Raw genomic sequence first — 20353 nt, forward strand, 5'->3', positions numbered from 1 at the left:
GGGGACTCCCAGAGCACAATGAAAAAGATATTGGAGGCCGGGTCTTAAAAGTGAACACCTTTTATCATTGTGCTTATAGCTAGCCTTATACTACTACACACACAGCTGATGATCTACACCTCACGTGCATGCGAGTCTACCCAAGAACGAATTACGTAAAAAAACATATAAACATATATATATTAGCAGATCAATACGAAATTCGATATATTTTTTTCCTTTCTCGTACGTACGTACGTCTGTCTCTTAACCCGACACGATCACTCATGCGAGAATATTCAGCATGCAATTTCATTAATTTGCTGGCAATACTTATAAACAATTAACGTTATAGGCTGACTAATAATTAATTCCAATTACGGTTAAGATAATTCTAATTTCAATGTCTATAGCTATCTTAATTTATTTAAGCAGAAAATATACTGACGTATATATGTGTCCTACTTTTAAGTGACTTTTCATTTAAGCAGCTAAGTTATAAAAAAATCATTTAAAATATGCATATTATATATCTCCTTTTAACTTAAACAAAAAAAGCTACACAACTTCTACACACCATACTTTTTTTAATTTTTATTATTTTTTTCTTTTATCCAATATTTAATATATGAATAATGAATAGAAAATTTTAATTAGTTTAAAAAGAATAAACTAAAAAAAATTTAAAAAACATATTTAAAAATTTAAAAATATTTTGAAAATGTAATGTGTGGAGGTTGGCAAGTTATGTAACATTACTCTAATTTAAAAGCTGCTATAAACATGAACAATAATGAATAGTATTATAGTAATGAACAGTGCAAACAGTAATGAATAGTTCTGAACATTGCTACAGTAATGAATAGTGCTAAACAATAAAATAAATAATAGAATTTTATTAAATATTTTTAAGAGAGTAAAATCATATAAATAATTAGAGTTTTTAATATAATTTAAATCTCATAATATTTTTAATTAACTAAAATTATTTAGATAAAATGATTTTATACCATTATAATATTTTTGGAGTTTGCTCATGAACAGTAATAAACAGTGCTACAGTAATGAACAATGCTGAACAGTAAAATAAATAATAGAATTTTGTTAAATATTTTTAAGAGAGTAAAATCATAAAAATAATTAGAGTTTTTAACATAAGTTAAATCTAATAATATTCTTAATTAACTAAAATCATTTAGATAAAATGATTTTCTGCCATTATAATATTTTTGGAGTTTTCAAAATAGAAGAGACTTACTTTAATAATGAAAAAATGTGAGAGCAATATAGAAATAAAAGATTTTATATTTTTTCAATGCTCCATGAGTCATTGAGTATTGTGGTTGAATTCTACACAATTCATATATTTTGCTAAGAAAACTATTGTTAAAATATCCAAAATCTTTTAATTTTCATATTACTCATATTATTGTAACGTTTTGTTATCATTATGATGTTTGTTAAAATTTATTTTCCTAGTCCTGTGCATTAAATTATTAACTAATTAATTTTCTTTAAAAAAATATATTATTTTTACACATCATAATATTTTTTTGGACACATCATTTTCAATTAGATAAATGGGCAAACGTGCTTTGCACGTTATATAACTGCTAGTATATATATATAGGGCAGCGGAGCCTCGCCTTGTAGGTCAAGACACTGGCGGGGGGTGGTATGGCCCCGGTGCTCCATCCCCCGCCCCACACTTCAATTTTTTTTATATAAATATTTATTATTTTTACTATATATAAATATATTAATATCATGTATTAAGTAGAACTTTTATTTAATACTTTGTGTAAGTTGTAATATAGTAGAGTGATCATTTTATAGATTTTTTTGACAATACAAATGATCTCACACTTAAACAATATGAGACTCTTGTATTATATTACAACTTACATAAAATATGCAAAAAATTTAAAAATTACGTAATTTTTAAATTATAGTCATATTTACAAATTTTTTAACCTAATGGACTGTAATCCATTATTGAAGTGGACGGAAGGCGGGATGGATTAGGAGTCCACCCCCGCCCCTAAGATGCGGGGGTGGGAGGCAAGGGTGAAAACCTCACCCCGGCTCATGCGGGGTGGAGGTGGGGATTAGGGGGCTACCCCACACCGTATGGTGCTGGTAGCACCTATATATATATATATATATATATACACACATGATGTGATGAGAATAACGAAATCTATGATAAAGAAATATAACATTGCTTATCACAATATTGAAAAGTGATCTAAATGTGCATTACTCCAGTGGTTTTAGTCACAGTTTGTTAATATATACATGATGTATATATAGGTCACGTACGCATGTAATTCCCAAAGGAGAATTTGTGGACAAATGTACATGCATGCATGCTTGCATATGTAAATATATATATATATATATATATGTATAAATTAGTATACTTTAAATTAAGTATTCACTACGTGGGTACTTGGCTAGATCAGTTATACGTATATATCTTTAATCTTATATATACGTCATGTGTGTGTGTGGGGGGGAGGGGGGAAGATTAAAAGAGAAAGTGGAAAGTGGAATGGAATACGTTAGGTGTATAGGGTACGTTTGGTCATGGTCATGCATGGAAGCATTTCCCAAAGCGAGAATCGAATCGGTCTGCAGGCACCCCCATGCAGCTTTCTTTCTTTTTTGCTTTTTTCACAGTTTGCTACAGCCTTGATCTTTACCATTCCCCAAGAATAATGGTGGGTGAATGATATCTTATATATAAATAGCGCTAGCTTAGGTTTTCAAACTTGTATTTATTTATTTCTGTCTCTCGGCCAGCCAGCCAGTAGTACTGTCTTTCTTCTCTTCATTCTCTAGCTCGAGAGAAAAGGGGAAAAAGAAAATGACAGCGAAAAAGCCATACCAGCAATGAAGAAGAAAAAGAAAAAGAAAAGATGGTCAAAATTTGAACCTCGAAGACTTCTCTTCCATCATGATGATGATCAACTTCGACTATCTTTATCGAAACTCTACCTCATGCATATATTTTGATCATTTAATTTGAACCCTTAGCTATATATAATATCGTCCTTCGATTATATATTCATATATCCCTTCACATGAAAATTCGGTCATAAAAAGAGAATTGATCTTCTCTTTCATTAATATATATCGCAGTCTTCGCTTAATGTATATAAAGTGAAAAGGGAAAAACTTATCATTTTAAAAAACACTGCCGCACATGCATAATCAAATATTGCTTGAATTTCTGGTTCGTTAATTTCCTCAAGTACTTCCATGCAGATCAATCTTCTTATCATTTTATAGCTAAAGATCAAGCTGATTTGTACACAGAGATCTGAATTAAGGTTCAAGGCCAAATTAATTAGCTAGAGGTTTGAGAAACATTACAAGATCAATTGAATTGATTAATGATGAGGCCACTCATTAAACCACACATGATAGGAGGACACACATGCAGCATGCAATGCATGAGTACTACTACAGCCCTTACTTTAATGCACGCTTTATTAATCACTCGATCAAAATTAGAAAATATGTTGTCTTAGAAGTGAACTCTTTTGACTTATATATTCATATATTTTTTGGGTTCCAAGTACAATAAAAGGAATATTCAAAATTGAAAAGCAACCACCATTTTTCATACATAGTGACTGTTTCTTTTGCGGGCTCTCATATTCATGCATGTTGTCTGTCTGGCCGTAAGAGATAGTGGATTTTGTTCTTACTTCTAATTATCTAATCCTAATATCCCAAACACCATATATGGTGTTTGGGATATTGGAGCTGGCCGACCATGCATGCCTTTTTTTTTTCCAACTTGTCGAATGAGAGTCCTGGTTAAATGCAATAGTCAAAAAGTATTTTAAAGGGTCGTTCATGAATTAATTCTATGTCTAAAAGATGTTGGAGAGGGCCGGGGCTATATATGCTGTGTTTAGAGGTTACATTAATGTTAAATTGCTAATTTGCTTTATCATGTACGTGGGGACAAGGCCGGAGCTTAATTAGCTTGACAAAGTTGAACAGAATGACCTAAATGAACATGCATCATGTCTATGCACTTTTTCTTGAAGCATGGACGATTCCAGTCTTCTCACCATTTCAACGGGTCGGGATGAGAAAAGTGTAATCTCTTATAATTTTTTGTGTTTTCTTTAGAGGATATTGTTGGCTATATAGTATAATTAATTAATTCGTAAGAATATTGCATGGGATTGAATAAACATATATATTATTTGAAGAGAGTACATACACTTGATAAATGTTTTAATCACAGAGAGGGATCTATAAACAGTTAATATGGCTTATATATAATATGGTACGATAGATTATAAAACTATTTTTATTATAAAATAAATTTAAACGTATTACATGAAGTGAGCTAGCAGATGATTAATTGATTTTGGCCGGTTGCATTATATACATACTGTTATTTTCTTAATCTTTTTTTCCTTTGGAATAGGATTTACTTTTATCTCTTTTCCTAAGTTTTGGTTTTTGTGATTCCATGGTTCAAGGAAGCAAAGTGAAGCGAATATGAAAAAGAACAACCTAGCTAACCCTCCACTGGCTACCTCAATCTGCTCGGTTCCCGAGGATCTTAAGGAAGTATATAAACTCATTCCAGCCCATGGCCATTCAACAATCATAAATTCCTCATACAGTCTGTCTTCATCATACATTCTGTCTTCAACTTCAAGCAACTTAACCTTCACATACTCACTTTGTTTTCTTTAGGTAAGTCCTTTAACATACACACATACGCATAGATGTTTTTATTTTCATATGCATATTATATCCTAGCAGGCTGCTGATCATTTCTGATCTCAAAGGTTGATCATGGCCAGCCGGGTTTGTTTCAAGCTCGATGCTTATTACGTACAAATCCCATTATGTTTATAATTACTTCTATTAATTCCTTTTTGCTCGGCCTTGAGTCCAGCTTGTAACGCCTAGATGTATTAGTTGATCATGATACTTTCAAAGGACCTTTAACGAATAATATATAATTAATTAACTTCAATAGTACAGTGTAATTGTTAGTCTGGCTAGCTAGCTCAATCATATATATATATATATAGCTGGCCGGCGTCTTTCTTTGTTATGTAATGGACTAATGAAGTTCTCTCTCTCTCTGTCTGGAATTTATAATAGAAAGGAAAATGAGCAGACCAGGAGATTGGAATTGCAGATCATGCAACCATCTCAACTTTCAAAGAAGGGATTCATGCCAGCGGTGCGGGGAGCCAAGACCAGCCGAGAGAGGTGACTACGGAAGCTTTGGGGGAAGAGGCAGCCCAACATTTGGGTTCAATACAGGCCCGGATGTCCGCCCTGGCGACTGGTACTGCACCTTCGGAACCTGCGGGGCTCACAACTTTGCTAGCCGCTCAAGCTGCTTCAAGTGCGGTGCCTCCAAGGATGAATCTTCCGGTGGGGGATATGAAGGTGACAGGCCTAGAATGAGAGGTTTTGGATTTGGCAGTGGCAGTGGCAGTTCTGGCAGCTCCAGTACTCGCTCGGGCTGGAAATCTGGTGACTGGATTTGCAGTAGGTCGGGCTGCAACGAGCACAATTTCGCTAGCAGGATGGAATGTTTTCGGTGCAATGCACCGAGGGACTCAAGCGGCAGGTCTCCATATTCATCCTAGAGTTTCCATTTGTGGGTAAGGATCTTTGGCCACTTCAAATATATGAACGTACAGTTTTCCGCCATTGTAGTATATGATCCCTAGCTATTAATTATATTCACGAATTTAATTTACAGGTACTGCTGTCCAAGGTGGAGAGAATTATCAAGAAAGTTCATGATCATGCCCAAGATATCCGAAGTTACTCTCATTTTGGCCACCACCTGATCTATTTTTTGTTCTTTTTCTTGTTGGTTAATGAAAGTCTAAATCATTCAGCATTCTGTGAGCTTCCTTATATATTTTAGCATCTAAAGGTATGGTTGTTGATCATCTGGTCATGTATCGATTTAATATATAATATTATCATCATGGTGTCCTTGTGTTTGAGAGGGTTTCTTTCTTGCCTCAATATTATTGATGCGAGGTGCTGATCATTCTGGCGGCCTCTATCTAGCTAGCTAATTATGTTGAGAATATATTTCAAGATCTCTCTCTCTCTCTCTCTCTCTGGCTTTTACTGGGGCCTTCAAAGTGATGAAAGAGCTGTTCATCATGGACCACACTCGGGTCTTTTGGTTAAGCCAATGTTTCTTGACAATTAACAAATTGGATTCTATAATTAATATATATCATGTTCGAATGTGTTGTACGTGCCTTGCAATATTACCACGTACCTTCACCACTTCACGATACCTCACATCTCTAAAGATGAGAATCGATCGGATAAATATACATTATATTAATGCGTGTCATGTCGACACTTACAAAGAGATTCATGAAAGTACTCCATATATATATATATATATATAATATATATGTGTGTGCATCTTCATTAATAATTTTCCTTTCAATATTCGATCCCTTCGTCTAAAAATTTGAGAGTACGTGCATGGGCTCTCAAGTTCTCAAAGTACTTAATGCCATCCTCCATGCATGGGAATGAATCAAATGATAGATTAATGCCTTTGCACTGATTTTTAAATGTGATCAGGTTCCGCCTCTTGTAAGAGAAAAAAACTAATCTTATTTTGTACGAATATATATGATTATCAAACTAATTGATCATTCTGCTTAATTAATTACGATCGAGTACTACATGAGCATGTAGAGGATATATGATGGATGCATGGCATAATTGAACTATTTTAGCTTTGATATATATATATATATATGTATCTACTATATCATATTAATTCTTGCTTTGTTGAGAACAAGAAATATTAGTGGAGATCTTGAAAATTAATTAAAGGCCAAAACGAGATATATAATTATGACACGCGCGAAAGCATAAAGAAAAGATCAGACGACTCACAATTAACGAAGTTAATTTCGAGATATAATGTTCGTGTTGTACTGTGCTCTAACAAGACAAGAAATTAATAATTAGGTCAATCAATGCAAGATTCTTAGGTTAATTATATATCATGGAAATTAGGTGATATGCATGTAATGATTTATTCGTGTACTTGAGCAATCATGGACGTACTGAGTTAACGCAAAAATGGATATTATATAAAGCTAAATCAAACTCATCTCCCTCTCTCTCTATCTCTCTATTTCCTGTGATATGCAATCATTATCATCTGCAATCATTTCTTTTTTAAAGAAGGGATATCGATGAACAAGTATATATAAATATATATATATAGAATATTGTTACAGAACTGTTAGCACATATTATAAATATTACGTAGCTACTTCTAGTCTTTTGTTTTGTTTTTGTTTTTTTTTTGGTGCAAAACGCATTAGACTTTCTGGCTTCTACCCCTATCTCTCTCTTCTACTCTCTCTCATCATCTCTCTCTAGCATCTCTCTCATCTGCGCTCTCTCTCTCTCATCATATCTCTCTCTCTCTCCTTGACTCTCTCTCATCCCTCATTGTCTCTCTCTCTCTCCTCGACTCTCTCTCACCCCTCATCATCTCTTTCTCATCTCTGCTCTCTCTCCCATCTCCGCTTTCTCTCATCTCAGTCTCTCTCTTTCATCTCTACTTTCTCTCTTATCAACTCTCTCTCATCGTCTCTCTCTTAGTCCGGTAGTAATTTTAAATTTGAGAGATGTGTGATTTGGATGATGCCACGTAGGGTGTGCAAAAGTGGCTACTCCCAATATTTTTTCATATATATATAGTACTCATGTCACACCAATGAATTAATTCTTAGCAAAACATCATTCATTTGTGTTATCAGTTATCACCTAATTCATTAATTAATGTAGTGTTTATTCGTTTGGATAGTGAGATGAGATGAGATAATCTTAGATAAAAGTTAAAAGTTAAATTGTGTATTCTATTTTATATGAAAATTTGAAAAAATTGTATTAATGATGAGATGAGATGAGATGAGACAGTTTCTTTATCCAAACGGACCAAATATATATATAAATATATATTATTATTATTATTATTATTATTATGCACATTGGATTCCAAAGCCTTTTAAGCCAAAACCTTTCATGCGTTCCCTCATTGACCTCAAAGGGTGGGTATATATGCATAAGTATTACTGCAAATTTCATTGGTCAAAAAGTAACCACACATTCATTAGTGTCTGCTACTACACTCCATTACTTAGCTTTTAGCAAGATTCTTTCATATTTCACTTTAAGCTTAACTTTATGTTACTTCATTCATTTGCTTTGTTGGTGTTGGTGTTTGCGAAGGTAAGTACGTACCTCCCATTCAATCATGATATCACGTGCCTTTAATTCCGACTTCCTTCTACAGATTTTCTGCCATTTTCAGGCGTTAATTCCTTGCATTTATTATAGTTTTATATATTGTTTTTGGTTCACCTTATATAAATTGTGCACATAATTTTTTTTTATATATTATACACGGCCGGTACATGAAGAGTAATTAATAGATATAAGATACTTTCACTCTATCACAATATATAGATAAAAATGTAGTACTGATTGTGTAAATAATTTTAATAATATGATATCATGATGTGATAAGACGAGGCTAGCTACAACATACACATTTATATTTTGAGAATGACTAATAATCACTATAAAAAAAAAAGAACATTTATAATGAATTATTTATAACGAAAATGATTATTTACGATGAAAACATATTTATTTTAATAAAAAATAATCATTGTAGTGAATTAATCCTAATGAAATATTATAAACAATATTTGAATCGATCATTGGTATTAAAGGTGAAAAAGAGAGAGAGAGAGAGAGAGAGAGAACTATTTCCGATTACTTATAATAAACATGAGCGTGAGGCCAGCTAGCAGGCTTTGGGAAATTATTTCGAGATTCAGTACTAATGGAAAAACATATATATATATATATATATATATAAAATTGTGCCTCGTGTGTTCCTTGGTGCAGTATCCCAATCTAAAAGAGAGACATGAAGACGTGGCAGACTCGTGCTCATGAAAGAACAACATGAACGACATCTCTCTAACCATGATTTTAAAATGTCAGTCGGGCCCTGAGAAAGCTATCAAAACCAGACAAATAGACAATTCAATGGACTAAGTACGAGAGTGATCGGAAAACTAATCAAAGTACTGTGATGGTCAATGGTAGCAAAAACAAGGGAGCTTTTATCCAACTCAAGGCACGAAAAAATGACTTGAGCTTTTTAAAGTTTTCCCTTTTCTTTCTTTATAAAGTGGGCATTTTTTCTTTTACTTTCTTGAGTTTTTTTTCCAACTATTCTTTCTGCTTCAAACCAAAGACATATCGATCTTTATAAAGCATCAACTATTCATGTACATGCACCGTTTGGGCATTCATTTTTTACTTTCTTAAGTTATTTCCCTGGCCTATTCTTTCATGTATATGTTTAATTCTCTGCTTCTACCTCTTAATCAAGAGGCTGCTGTTTGTGTGTACACGTTCTCTACTTTTACCTCCTAAGAGCATTGATCTACTACATATATTTGTGGGTGATACCAAATGCCAGATACTACACAAAATTCAAGGTTTCTCAATGCATGTTTCCATTTGAATCCCACAATTTCAAGAAAAATTTTAACTCTTTGTATATATTTATAACTTATTAAGGGATCTTCTAGCCATTGATTGATCAGAAGTCCTAAAAATAGCAGATACAGAGAGGTCAATTAAACACTTAACCCTAAAGATCGATCATAACATGTTCCAGACTTCATCTTTTACTTTTTCTTTGGTCGAGAAGGCCCATGATAAGAATCAATATTTGCCTTGCATTTCAATTTCTACATGCCCTTAAAGTTCTTAGATATATGTCAAGAGTGCCCGTACCTATCAAGAAACCCATCTCAGTCTGTGCCCAACGTCCATTATATTTCAAAAATTCATACTTATCTTCCCCATATATATGTCATCAACTGCAGAAATTGGTTCTGTGCTTGCGTTACTCGATCGATCAAGCATTCCTGTGCTTAGCAATTAAGAGATAGTAGCATTTGGGGTGACAAGAATTAAATTTTCCAGAGAAGCCGGCACATCTCTCTCTCTCTTTTCTTTTGGACGAATCTGATTCTATTCAGAAGATCTATCTTCGCGGGCAAGAAAAACAGCAAATTACATGAAATCCGTACTTCAACAGTATGATGCATCAAAAACAATAGTAATATCTTATCAAATCGTTGCAGAAGAAAACTGGTACATGGAACCAGCATAGATACAAATTCACCAAGAAGTTTTAACTGCAACAATTATAGAAACAACAGCCAGGGAGTGATGAAATAGTCACATTTCATTTCTGCTTATCAAAAACAACGGAGATAACAGAACACACCGATTGAATCAAAGTGAGTATAATGAGAATGAAACCTGCAATAACAGAAATTATGGCCCATGGCGTGTTGAAATAATTTTGTTTCAAATTTGCCTTCCACCTGTGCCAGGGTCTTCTGTAGTAAGTGTTCAGATCTTCAGAAAGACCAGCAAAGTAGAATTCCTCAAATTCCACAACCACCCCATCAGCAAGTTTGTTAATAAGAATTGCCGCTTCATTGCTGTCACCTAGCCTATTCTCAACAATTCCATACTCGACCAGCAAATCCACATCCTTATGAGTGTTCACGAGGCGATCCATGATGACAACATAATCATTGATGTAATTCTTATCACAATGGCATTGCTCAAAGGCAACCATATTTCGGATGGAGAGTTCTGTTTCGCCACATATAATAAGCTTTGGGATCTTCAGAATCCCTTTTACGAACTCTATGTCAAATACATTGCTGCTTGATCCCACCTCAAACCTGACTCCAGCCTGCTGTAGCTCTGTCATGCAGGGCATCGTTAGTGTTTGAAGTTTCCTTTCTTTTCTTGCCTGCGAAGGTAGATATAACTTTCTCAGAAGATCGACAAAATGTTCAAATTTATCAGAATTGAATTTCATCAAATTGTCTTTTGTCACCGCCAAAAGCATTCGCTCTTTGAAGAAATTATATGAAAGCTCAACGATGGAAGGTCTCTTCCCAAGCTGGTACGGGATTGTTACTTTGCTTAGTTTAAACAGATCCGCAAGAATAAAGAAAGGAAGCTGATTTTCAAGCAATTGCATGTCAGACCATACATCCTGTATCATTCTTTGTTTATAAAATATGCGGTCATCTCTATCTTGCAGTTCTGGGAAATAGGACCTCAGTAAGACCTCAATTATGAAGGCAGTGTCCACTACAATGATTTTAACAAATTCATCACATCTAAACGGAATGGTTTCTGCATAACAACTACGCAGTCTTACTTCCTCTTCTTCGACAACTTTAATATAGAACTCCAAGCTTTCCTGGGAACGTTCTATAAAATCTTTCAGGTACCTCATTTTGTGTTCTTCCATGGCTTTTAAGCTTTCCCTGCCATGGTGAAGCGGGCCAATGGAGACTACCTGAGGCGTATAGTCTTTTTCTTTGGCACGACGTAGTCGCTCAGGAACTCTATAGATACTACATTCAGAGGACAGACGGGACAAGCTTTCCAACTCCGTCTTCATTGACTTTGCCAAGCTATAACAGGGGTTTTCTATGTCGAATGAAGAACAGTTGCCTCTATCCATTTGGTTTCAAGAAAGACAACTCTCTCTTGATAAGCCCTGAAAATAGTTATGTTCAAGATGTAACCTTACAAGAAAAAAAAAATATAAATGTTCTTGATATGTGCATTGAACATGTAAGGAAGGCAATTCTAGAGTGCGAGGTTGATGAAAACCGAGCTTGAAGAGAATCCCAGACCTGTTTTGAGGTCTCCAAATTAAGAACAGTGGAAACTAATTTTTCAATAGAGGCATATAGCCAACTGAGGATGCTGTTATCTTGTTTGGACCAGCGTGTGTACTCCGGATTTGGAGTGTTATCTGGGAGAGTCTTGGTTGGAGCAACGTTGGTTCCATCAACAAGACCAACCATGTCATGACTCTTCAAGAATACAAGAAATTGGATCCGCCAAGTGAGGTAATTGGGGCCATCCAACTTCGGAAACTGGGGAGTATTTTGGGAAGAGGCCATTCTGGTTTTAGTGGTGTGCGGAAGCTGTTTACGTAGGATCTTTGTTGTTTTGACGTTAGCCTTAGAGGCCTGATACCATGTAAGAAACCGTAGATCTATATGGATAAAAACAGAGAAGGCCAACTTACCTTTCTCATTCACTTCATTCAGTTTAAATAATACATGAGTCAATGTGTAGGTTGCAGCTTTACAAGTTAAAAAGGAAACTAGCAGATTTACAGGAGGAAACTATGGCAACGTTTACAAGAGAGGATCAAGGAATCAGAGGAGTAAAATCAGGAATCATATCACGTTGATCCAGTTGACATTTCATATCTGGAAGGCTCATTAATGTGCTCTGTAATTTCGGGATTTCCAGTTGTAGTTGCTGTTTTGAGAGGCTCATGAAGATGTGCTGTATTTTCAGGATGTCCAGTAGGATTTGGTCTAACAGAACAAACATAGAGCTCAAACTTTATCTGGCGATCGAGGCCAAAGCCCTGGCAATGTAAAATGGCAAAGCTAGCTAATTGCTCAGAACGATGACCTTCCACAAATTTCCAAGTTCTTGCATAAACCGAGTCAGTCGTGCCTATAATTTTGGTTGGAATGACAGACATGCAGTATCTTTATAAAATTTTTACTTGTAATGCAATCCATGCATGCATACGAATCTGAATCCTTGTGAAAAGAGAGAGAATTGCAAAAATGCAAACTCTCATATCATCTCTTTTCTCCGGCCTGTTGTTTTCTCTCACTTATTGGTGCCTTCTTGATACTACTTTTGGTTGCTAAGAAATGGAAAAGAAACCAAATTCTTCAAACGAATTGAAATCATTTTTTTATTATTTGGGGATCAAGGGGAAAAGGAAAAAAGAAGGAAAAGAAAAAGAGGGTGTATGTGCCAGGTACCATACGAATTGAAATCTCAGCACTTCCACTTAATCCTACCATATCAAGAAAAACTTCAACTTTTAGCACTAGTAAAAACTCTCAAGTAAGAAGAAACTTAAAAAAGGATCAAATCATGGGTCAAACTCACAATTACATGTCATACCACAACCAGAAATCATCATTGCAGTAAACATATGCAACTTTGAGCTTTGACCCCAAAGGTTTGGAATATGTTAAAATCTTAGAACACAAATGAAATGTTTAAAGTTCATCTAGCTCTTCCGACAAAGTTTAAGCTTCTGGGCATAATTAATCATGCAACATACAATATCGGAGCAGTGATGCTCAAGTTTTTAGGAGATCGAATCGAGGTTTTAACATTAAAACATATACAACAACTAAGAGATATCGGAGGGATTAGAATTAGTGAATGAATCCATCATCAACAACAACAAAAGAGTATTGAACCTGGTATAAAGAAGTTTGCTTAATTTGCCTCTTGTAGTTGACCGGAAAAAGTTGAATAGACAGACCTTTGCTAGCTAGCTTTATAACGGATGAAATGTAGTTTTGCGGTGTCACCAAAAGAGAGCAGAGCTCCTTCTCCCTCGAATGACCAAAACATCAGAGTACATTCTCCCTGGCCAATTTTTAGAAGAACACAAGTTTCTCTAAAGTCAAGTCAGCCCTATTTTTCTGTCTGTTTCCCCGTTTCACGAAAGTTTCCCAAATTAAATTATGATCCAACGCAGGCCGCACAACGGCCTGCTGCCCCAACCGGGTTCTCAACCTCCTTGGACAGAATCAGATAATTGATATTTGTAATTACAAAATGCGTAAATATTGTGATTTTTTTTTTAAGTAACTGAATAAAGGATCCATAAAATTAATTTTTTAATAATAAATTTTATTCTGAAAAAATTTATAGACCTAATTTATTTCATTAAATCGATTCAATAAGAGATGATTATTTATTTTTTTTTAAAAATGTATAAGACCTTATCTACAGATAATGTAAAATTATTCTTCAACACATTCCCTCTTGTGCAGATCAATATTTTTTTCTGATCATTATTACGAAATAAGTAGTGTGGACTTCCATTCGTCTTGTGACAGATTTTAATACCATGAAAAAGTTTATCGGATCTCATAAAATCAGTTCAACAAGAGATGATTACTCATTTCTTATACACATATTTAAAACTTTATCCATAAATAATAAAAGATTATTTCTTAATATACTATTTTTTTATTAAAAAAATACACAATATTTACACAATACATAATTATATCTAACAAGAATTAAAATCGTCTACACTTAAAGTGTAGCTCTTATGTCACACGCTTTGAAGCCTTTAATGATACAGAATTACAGATTCCGTGATATAACTTGTGTTAGTGTGAGTTTTATGGGCTGGGCTGGGCTGGGCTGTCCCTACAATTAGGCCCATTTATTCCCAAACGGATCGGAAGAAAGAATATCTGCGTCGTGGAGCCCATCAGTTAAACGGTGCGTCTCCAAGAGCTTGTATTAAAGACTGCAGAAGATAGAAGGCAGAAGCTCCCAAGCCTCTTTGCCTTTTGATTCAACGGTTTAAACTTCACTTCAACCATGGCGGTTCAGCAGCGCTTCTCAGTGTTTTCATACTCTCTCTGCGACCGCCTCCTCATGGCCCCCCTCCCAACTCATCTGGTTCTGCCACATCTCCCCCACTTCCCCCGGTTTCGTACTCTTTCTCTCTCGCCGCCAAAACCCCCAGCTCTTCCACTCCCGCATCACTAGAAAACTAAGCTTTATTTCTATTCTTCTTTTTTTGGCTTCGATATTTCCTGCTGCCCAATCCTTACTAGGAGATAAAAATTTTTGACTGTTTGCTTTTCGGAAATCTGTGACTGTTATGGCGTGTAATGTACTATTATAATGCGATATCTTTCTTCTTATAGAAATGATGATATAGAGGGTGATGATAGAGATGAGGATGCATTTGAGGGAGGCGACGGTATTGATTTGAAAAGTGATGGAGCAATCCCTAGACGACGGTATTGATTAGGTAAGTGATGACGATCTTTCCAGGCTTGAACAAGGTACTAGGCGATTATGATACTCTATTCCAATAGTTAATTTGGCAAGTGGCCTATTCCTGACCTGGGCTTTGCTAAATGTATCTTGAACTCTTTTCAATTCCATTTGATGATTTAGAGGGGTGCTTGGAAATTGAAATTTGATCGCTATGCTCATCCATGTCAAATACTTGTGTAGAGACGGCTTCCATACTTAGAAAGAAAAGGAAAGCAAAATCGCATCCAACTGGTTCTGCTAGGATGCATGGGATATCTGAATGAACCAAATACATTAATGTTCTGAGTTTCTTAGTTTATTTTTCAATATTTTTTCTTTTGTATTTTGCTTGAAAGCAATCTACGAGTTAGAAGGCCATGCGCAAGTGTTTAGCTGAAGGGAGATCAAAATCCGAAGCAGAACCCCCTTTGACAAGCATTTTCAGCATGATAGATGCTTCTTAATCTGCGCTTGTAAGGTGTGCCCAATTTCTTGTTTTGAGTCCCCAATTTCCTCTTTTTTCAGATCAAAAGTCTTGCTGCTGAGCTTTGTCTTTATAGGGCTGTTGTTCTTTAACTAATTTGTGACCCTATCTATGACGCCCCAGTTTCGGAAGTCTGGAGAGTTAACTCATGTTATCTAAAATCATATCTAATAACACAATTATATATACTCCAAAGACTCCATAAAATATTAACTTATTTATTCAACACAAATATTTCAAAATGATACTAAAGAAATACCTCAATAAAATAAATTAAAATCTCAACAAAGACTCGAAAATATCCATAACTCAAAATATCAAAATAACATAAAATAATAAATCTACTAAATAGGACTCTCCAATAAATACTTGTACTATTTGACACTTATTTCTCTACGATCATCATACCTTATTAACACTTTCTACTTTTGATTTTCAGTTGAACCATCAAAATTATCTGAAAAATATTATGAAGATAAGGGGTGAGTTATCAACATGAGAACATGTTATTTACAGAGTTTAGAATGCAGAACAAAGCTTTTTTATTTTTAGAATGCAGAATCAGAACATGTTATTAAAAATATCATAGGGAAAGTTCATAAATATTCTTATTCATAATTCATTTGGCATAGCATAACTAAAACATTACATCAAAATAGAATTCCATGTTTAACTCTCGTGGTAGGGTTGTGCAAATCCCAGCAGCCAACCGAACAGAAACATAATGTGAAATCTTCTTTTTGTTATTCTTGGGAGCTCTAAGTGTGCACACAGGAAAGACCACGTAGAAAATCATTTTACTTCTAAAGTGGATGCATCGGAAATAGAACCATATATAGAATCAGAAATAGAGCAGAACATAAACAGAACCAAAACCATATACAAAATCAGAATGTCATACCAAAAGTTTTCAGATGCCACATCTTATCAAAACAAAGTACTGAACAGAATCATATCATCTTCATAATCAAACGAGATTTAGAGTATTTTCATATAATCATGCACAAATTTGCATATTCGCTCTTTTTGCATAGTTCAGAAATAGAATGCCAAAAATAACTCATGTCTACACCAGTCATGACATAAAATATTTTTCTCTTTTTAAACAGAATTTCACGCGAATGCTGATAAAATAACCGAGCTTGTTTTCAAGTTTTTATTTTCATAACAAAACATGCATATTTTTAATAAAATCAACCTCAGTCCAATCGTTTTATGCAAAGTCTAGGATATGAATCCCGCTTACCTGAACCTTTTAACTTTTCTGAATTTATTCACAATAGTGCCAAGGGAATATCAATCACCTATAAAATAGTCACGTAATTTGCGTTAATTTTCAATCGAACACATACTTCGTAATTAAAAGTTGATATATAAAAATCTATATTTCCTTGATATCTAAAAATCATCGGAACTTGCTAAGATCTTTTAGATCAATTGACAACACATTAGTTTCTCACTAAGAGAACCAATAATCGAATCCCCCCTCTCCATGTATATAAAAAAAAAAAAAATCATCGAAACCCTAAAATATTGTTACTCCCCAATATACTTTGATTTTCATATAATTTCGCGATTAATTCCTAAAATCATATTAACTCCATAATATTGACATTCGAGTCATAAACCTAGTGTTCATATGTATCCAACTTTAACTTTTCGACATTTCGTCAATTTTCCTAAAATAGTCTATTCTTTCTTGGGATTTAGGGTGATAAATGGTCCGGTCGGACCGAACTAACATACCGTTTCGGTCTGGACTAGACCGGACCGAGATTTAGACTGGTTCGGTTCGGTCGACCAGATCGAGACTTAGACCGATCCGGTCTGGTCCACATTTTAAAGGATCGAAAAGTTTCGGTCCGGTCCACGGTCTAGGATTTTTCCAAACCGGACCGGATTGAATGAAAAATTAAATTAAAAAAATATATATTTTATATATAATAATTGTACAATTAACAATATATCATTTTAAATATATTATTAATACTTGTTAATATTCTATAAATTAACAATATTTTTTATATATATTCATTTAACATATCACTAATTATATAATAATTATATAAATTAATTTTATAATTTTCATCTAATTTATTATCATTGACCATATAAAATATTTTTATTGAATTTGTTACATAATCCACATTAATAAATCACTTAATTTAATTTAGTATTTTAAATAAAAAATTTTATTGATTATTTAAAAAAATAAAAAAATTAGGCCGGACCGGACCGGACCATTTACACTCCTACCTGGGATCCAAATAACCTAAACTCAAGTGACTAATGAATCTGCGGGAGTATATGTAATTATGCTTAGAAAACATTTCTCAAGTATTACATGTACGCATCTCAACTTCATTGCTTCAAATTAACACTTAGGTAGATGGCTTAGATTGCATGCACTGACCGACCGAAGTGTGTGTGAGAGAGAGAGAGACGTGAGAGGGAGAAATGGAGAAGAGGCAGTGGGCTTACGAGAGGAAAAACAAACGGTGGACCTGGAGTGGCGTGCAGTGCTTGGCGGCACTTTCTGTGCAGGTGGAGACGACGTGGAGGGGCTCACGACGTCGTTGGGCTTCATCATGTCGTGGCTGGTGGCTAAGATGTCTGTGTGAAAGGGTTATGGATGGCTTGGGGTGCTCTGTTTTGGCATAGTGGAAATATGGGCTTTCGGTGGTTTTACAGAGGGTGGGTAGTGGTGTGTATGGAGAGTCTCACGGTGGCTGGGAGGTGGTGTAGGACGGAGGTTTAAGCTGTGGGCCCAGCAGCTCCTGTCGTGCAGGGAAGATCTGGACACATTGGGTTTCCGTTCAAGGTTGTTGTGTTGCGCGATGGATGCCAGGTGTGGGCTAGCGGCTTGTGGAGGTGCAGTAGGCTAGGCCTTGGGCAATGGTTGACTGGCTAAGTGTGGGTGGGCTTTGGTGGCGTAGGTTGGGCAGGGTGGTTCCGTACGATGGACGCACTTGGGGTTGGGCTTCCATGATGGTGAGGATGTGCAAGTGGAGTTGGATGACGGCTTGGTGGTCTGCGGTTTGGTTACTAGGAAAACTATGTGCGGTGACCCTAGCTTAGGAAAATAACCAACCAGCTTATGTGTGAATATATATATATATATATATATATATATATATATATGCACATGCACTGCCGTGAATGTAGTGGGAAGGAGACGTGCATGGCGTGGAGTCTGAACTTGGTTCTTCACGGGTTGAGTTTTGGGCGTACTTGGTTTGGTCTTTTTTTTTTTTCCATGAGTTATGGGCCTCGACTCAACCTCTAAAAATAATATAACATTGTCCCATAGATTTTTTGAGTCCATTCTCACTTGGCTCACTAAAAGATTTTAATTTAATTATCAAGTCCAAGAAAATCCATACTCTGCCAAAATAAACTTTGGACCATAGCTTATTTCAAAAATTTTTGTTAAAACTCAAGTGGAGTTTTCATACATATTAACCCAAAAGTTTTATAGAACCTGCGATTAGCTTGGGCTTGGTGTTACACTCTTTGGATCTTCTAATGATGAGCACTGCTTTACCTGATGAACCTGCATTGGCAGTATAAATCTCAGTATCAGTTCCTGAAACCAAACTCACAGAAACTGATCCTTGTGAAACAAGTGTGGATGCTGCAGAACCTAGGACCAAGGTTCAAGTGCCTATTCGTGTGATGCAACATAGATTGGCTGCTCAAAAAAGACTAAAACCAATACAAGTTAAAACCCTTGAAAGAGTTTATAGAATAACAAAGCGAGCCCCCACTGTAAGTAATTTAATTTATTTATTTTTTTGCCTCAATACTACAAATTTGCATGTTTGAGATTTTTGTTTTCTCATCTATTGCTAACTAATCAAGGCTATTGTATCAACTGATTTAATCCACTTTTGTGTTCAGTTTTAATGGAAAATAGCTCTTGATGTTCACGTATCAGCTGCCTAAATGTTATCAATGCATTGCAATATCATGAATCTTTTAGGATTTTCTGGATGCAGCTTCAAATTTTGTTTAGTTGAATTATCCTATAAAATAATTTCAGGGTTGTTAGCAAGAGTTCTAATTGAAATGACTTCCTTCCCCTTATGAATGAGGTAGAGGGTGAGATTATAGGTTCAATACACTATAAGAAATAAGGCTTTTTGCGGTGATTTTATATCTGTTAGAAATAAAATCGCCGCAATAACCTTTAATTGCAGCGATTTTTTACATCGTCGCGATTTTTTTACATCAAGTTGAAAAATAGTCTTTTGCGGTGATTTTTATACTTTTTACAAAGGACAAATTCGCCGCAAATACTAAATTGATCTTTTGCAGCGAATTGTCAATTTTTGCAACGAAACATTCGCCGGAAAAAGTAAATATTTTTTTGCGACGGTTAGTTAATTGCTGCAATTACGAAGGTGGACATTTGCAGCGATTTTTTATGTTTAAAAATTCCCAAAAAATAGTATTTCCAGCACTTTTAAAATCTTCACAAAAGTAATCGCTGTAAATACTATTTATTTGCGACAAATTTAAATTTCGCCACTGAATTCAGCACGAAGTTTGAAACCGTCGATTGAATTCACTGTAAGTGTTTTTCCGGCGACTTTTATTCGCCACAAATGAGTATTTGGAGTGATATTGTTTTCGTTGATAATGACTTTTTTCCCAACGAGGTTTGAGGTGTTTGTGGCGAGATTAAGACGCCGTAAAAAGCTAATAAAATTAAATTGCCCGCTCGTTCTCCATTCATTTCCCTCCAGTCGTTCCCCCTTACCCTCCCCTTCTCTCTCCCCAACTCATCCTTTCTGGAGCACAACCCACGCCGGTAAGCACAGTCCGGTGCCAGCGACCCCACCAAGCCACCTTAGCTCGACGGCCACCCCC

The 20353-nt window shown here is 35.1% G+C and overlaps 2 protein-coding genes across 4 annotated transcripts; one reads left to right on the top strand and one right to left on the bottom strand.

Moving 5' to 3' along the window:
- Nucleotides 1-4616: 4616 nt before the first annotated feature.
- On the top strand, nucleotides 4617-6061 carry LOC109001819 (uncharacterized RNA-binding protein C17H9.04c-like). 2 transcript variants are annotated; one of them, XM_018979261.2, is made up of 3 exons: nucleotides 4617-4707; nucleotides 5125-5636; nucleotides 5738-6061. In XM_018979261.2, exon 2 carries the CDS (start codon nucleotides 5133-5135, stop codon nucleotides 5619-5621), a length of 489 nt encoding a protein of 162 aa, XP_018834806.1. In that variant the 5' UTR covers nucleotides 4617-4707; nucleotides 5125-5132; the 3' UTR covers nucleotides 5622-5636; nucleotides 5738-6061. The 2 variants fall into 2 exon arrangements, with proteins under 2 accessions (XP_018834806.1, XP_018834807.1); XM_018979262.2 differs by having other exon boundaries at nucleotides 4626-4707; nucleotides 5129-5636.
- A 4103-nt stretch (nucleotides 6062-10164) lies between these two features.
- Nucleotides 10165-13730, bottom strand: LOC109001817 (UPF0481 protein At3g47200-like). 2 transcript variants are annotated; one of them, XM_018979259.2, is made up of 2 exons: nucleotides 13407-13730; nucleotides 10165-11653 (listed from the first exon to the last, which is right to left on the bottom strand). In XM_018979259.2, exon 2 carries the CDS (start codon nucleotides 11615-11617, stop codon nucleotides 10310-10312), a length of 1308 nt encoding a protein of 435 aa, XP_018834804.1. In that variant the 5' UTR covers nucleotides 11618-11653; nucleotides 13407-13730; the 3' UTR covers nucleotides 10165-10309. The 2 variants fall into 2 exon arrangements, with proteins under 2 accessions (XP_018834804.1, XP_018834805.1); XM_018979260.2 differs by having other exon boundaries at nucleotides 13472-13703.
- Between the last annotated feature and the right edge of the window lie 6623 nt (nucleotides 13731-20353).

This window comes from Juglans regia, chromosome 11 (genome assembly GCF_001411555.2).
Source record: "Juglans regia cultivar Chandler chromosome 11, Walnut 2.0, whole genome shotgun sequence".
Taxonomy (NCBI): Eukaryota; Viridiplantae; Streptophyta; class Magnoliopsida; order Fagales; family Juglandaceae; genus Juglans; species Juglans regia.

Excerpts from the sequence above, each read along its gene's own strand:
- LOC109001817 (XM_018979259.2), bottom strand. The coding sequence starts at position 11,617 with ATGGATAGAGGCAACTGTTCTTCATTCGACATAGAAAACCCCTGTTAT.
- LOC109001819 (XM_018979261.2), top strand. The coding sequence starts at position 5,133 with ATGAGCAGACCAGGAGATTGGAATTGCAGATCATGCAACCATCTCAAC.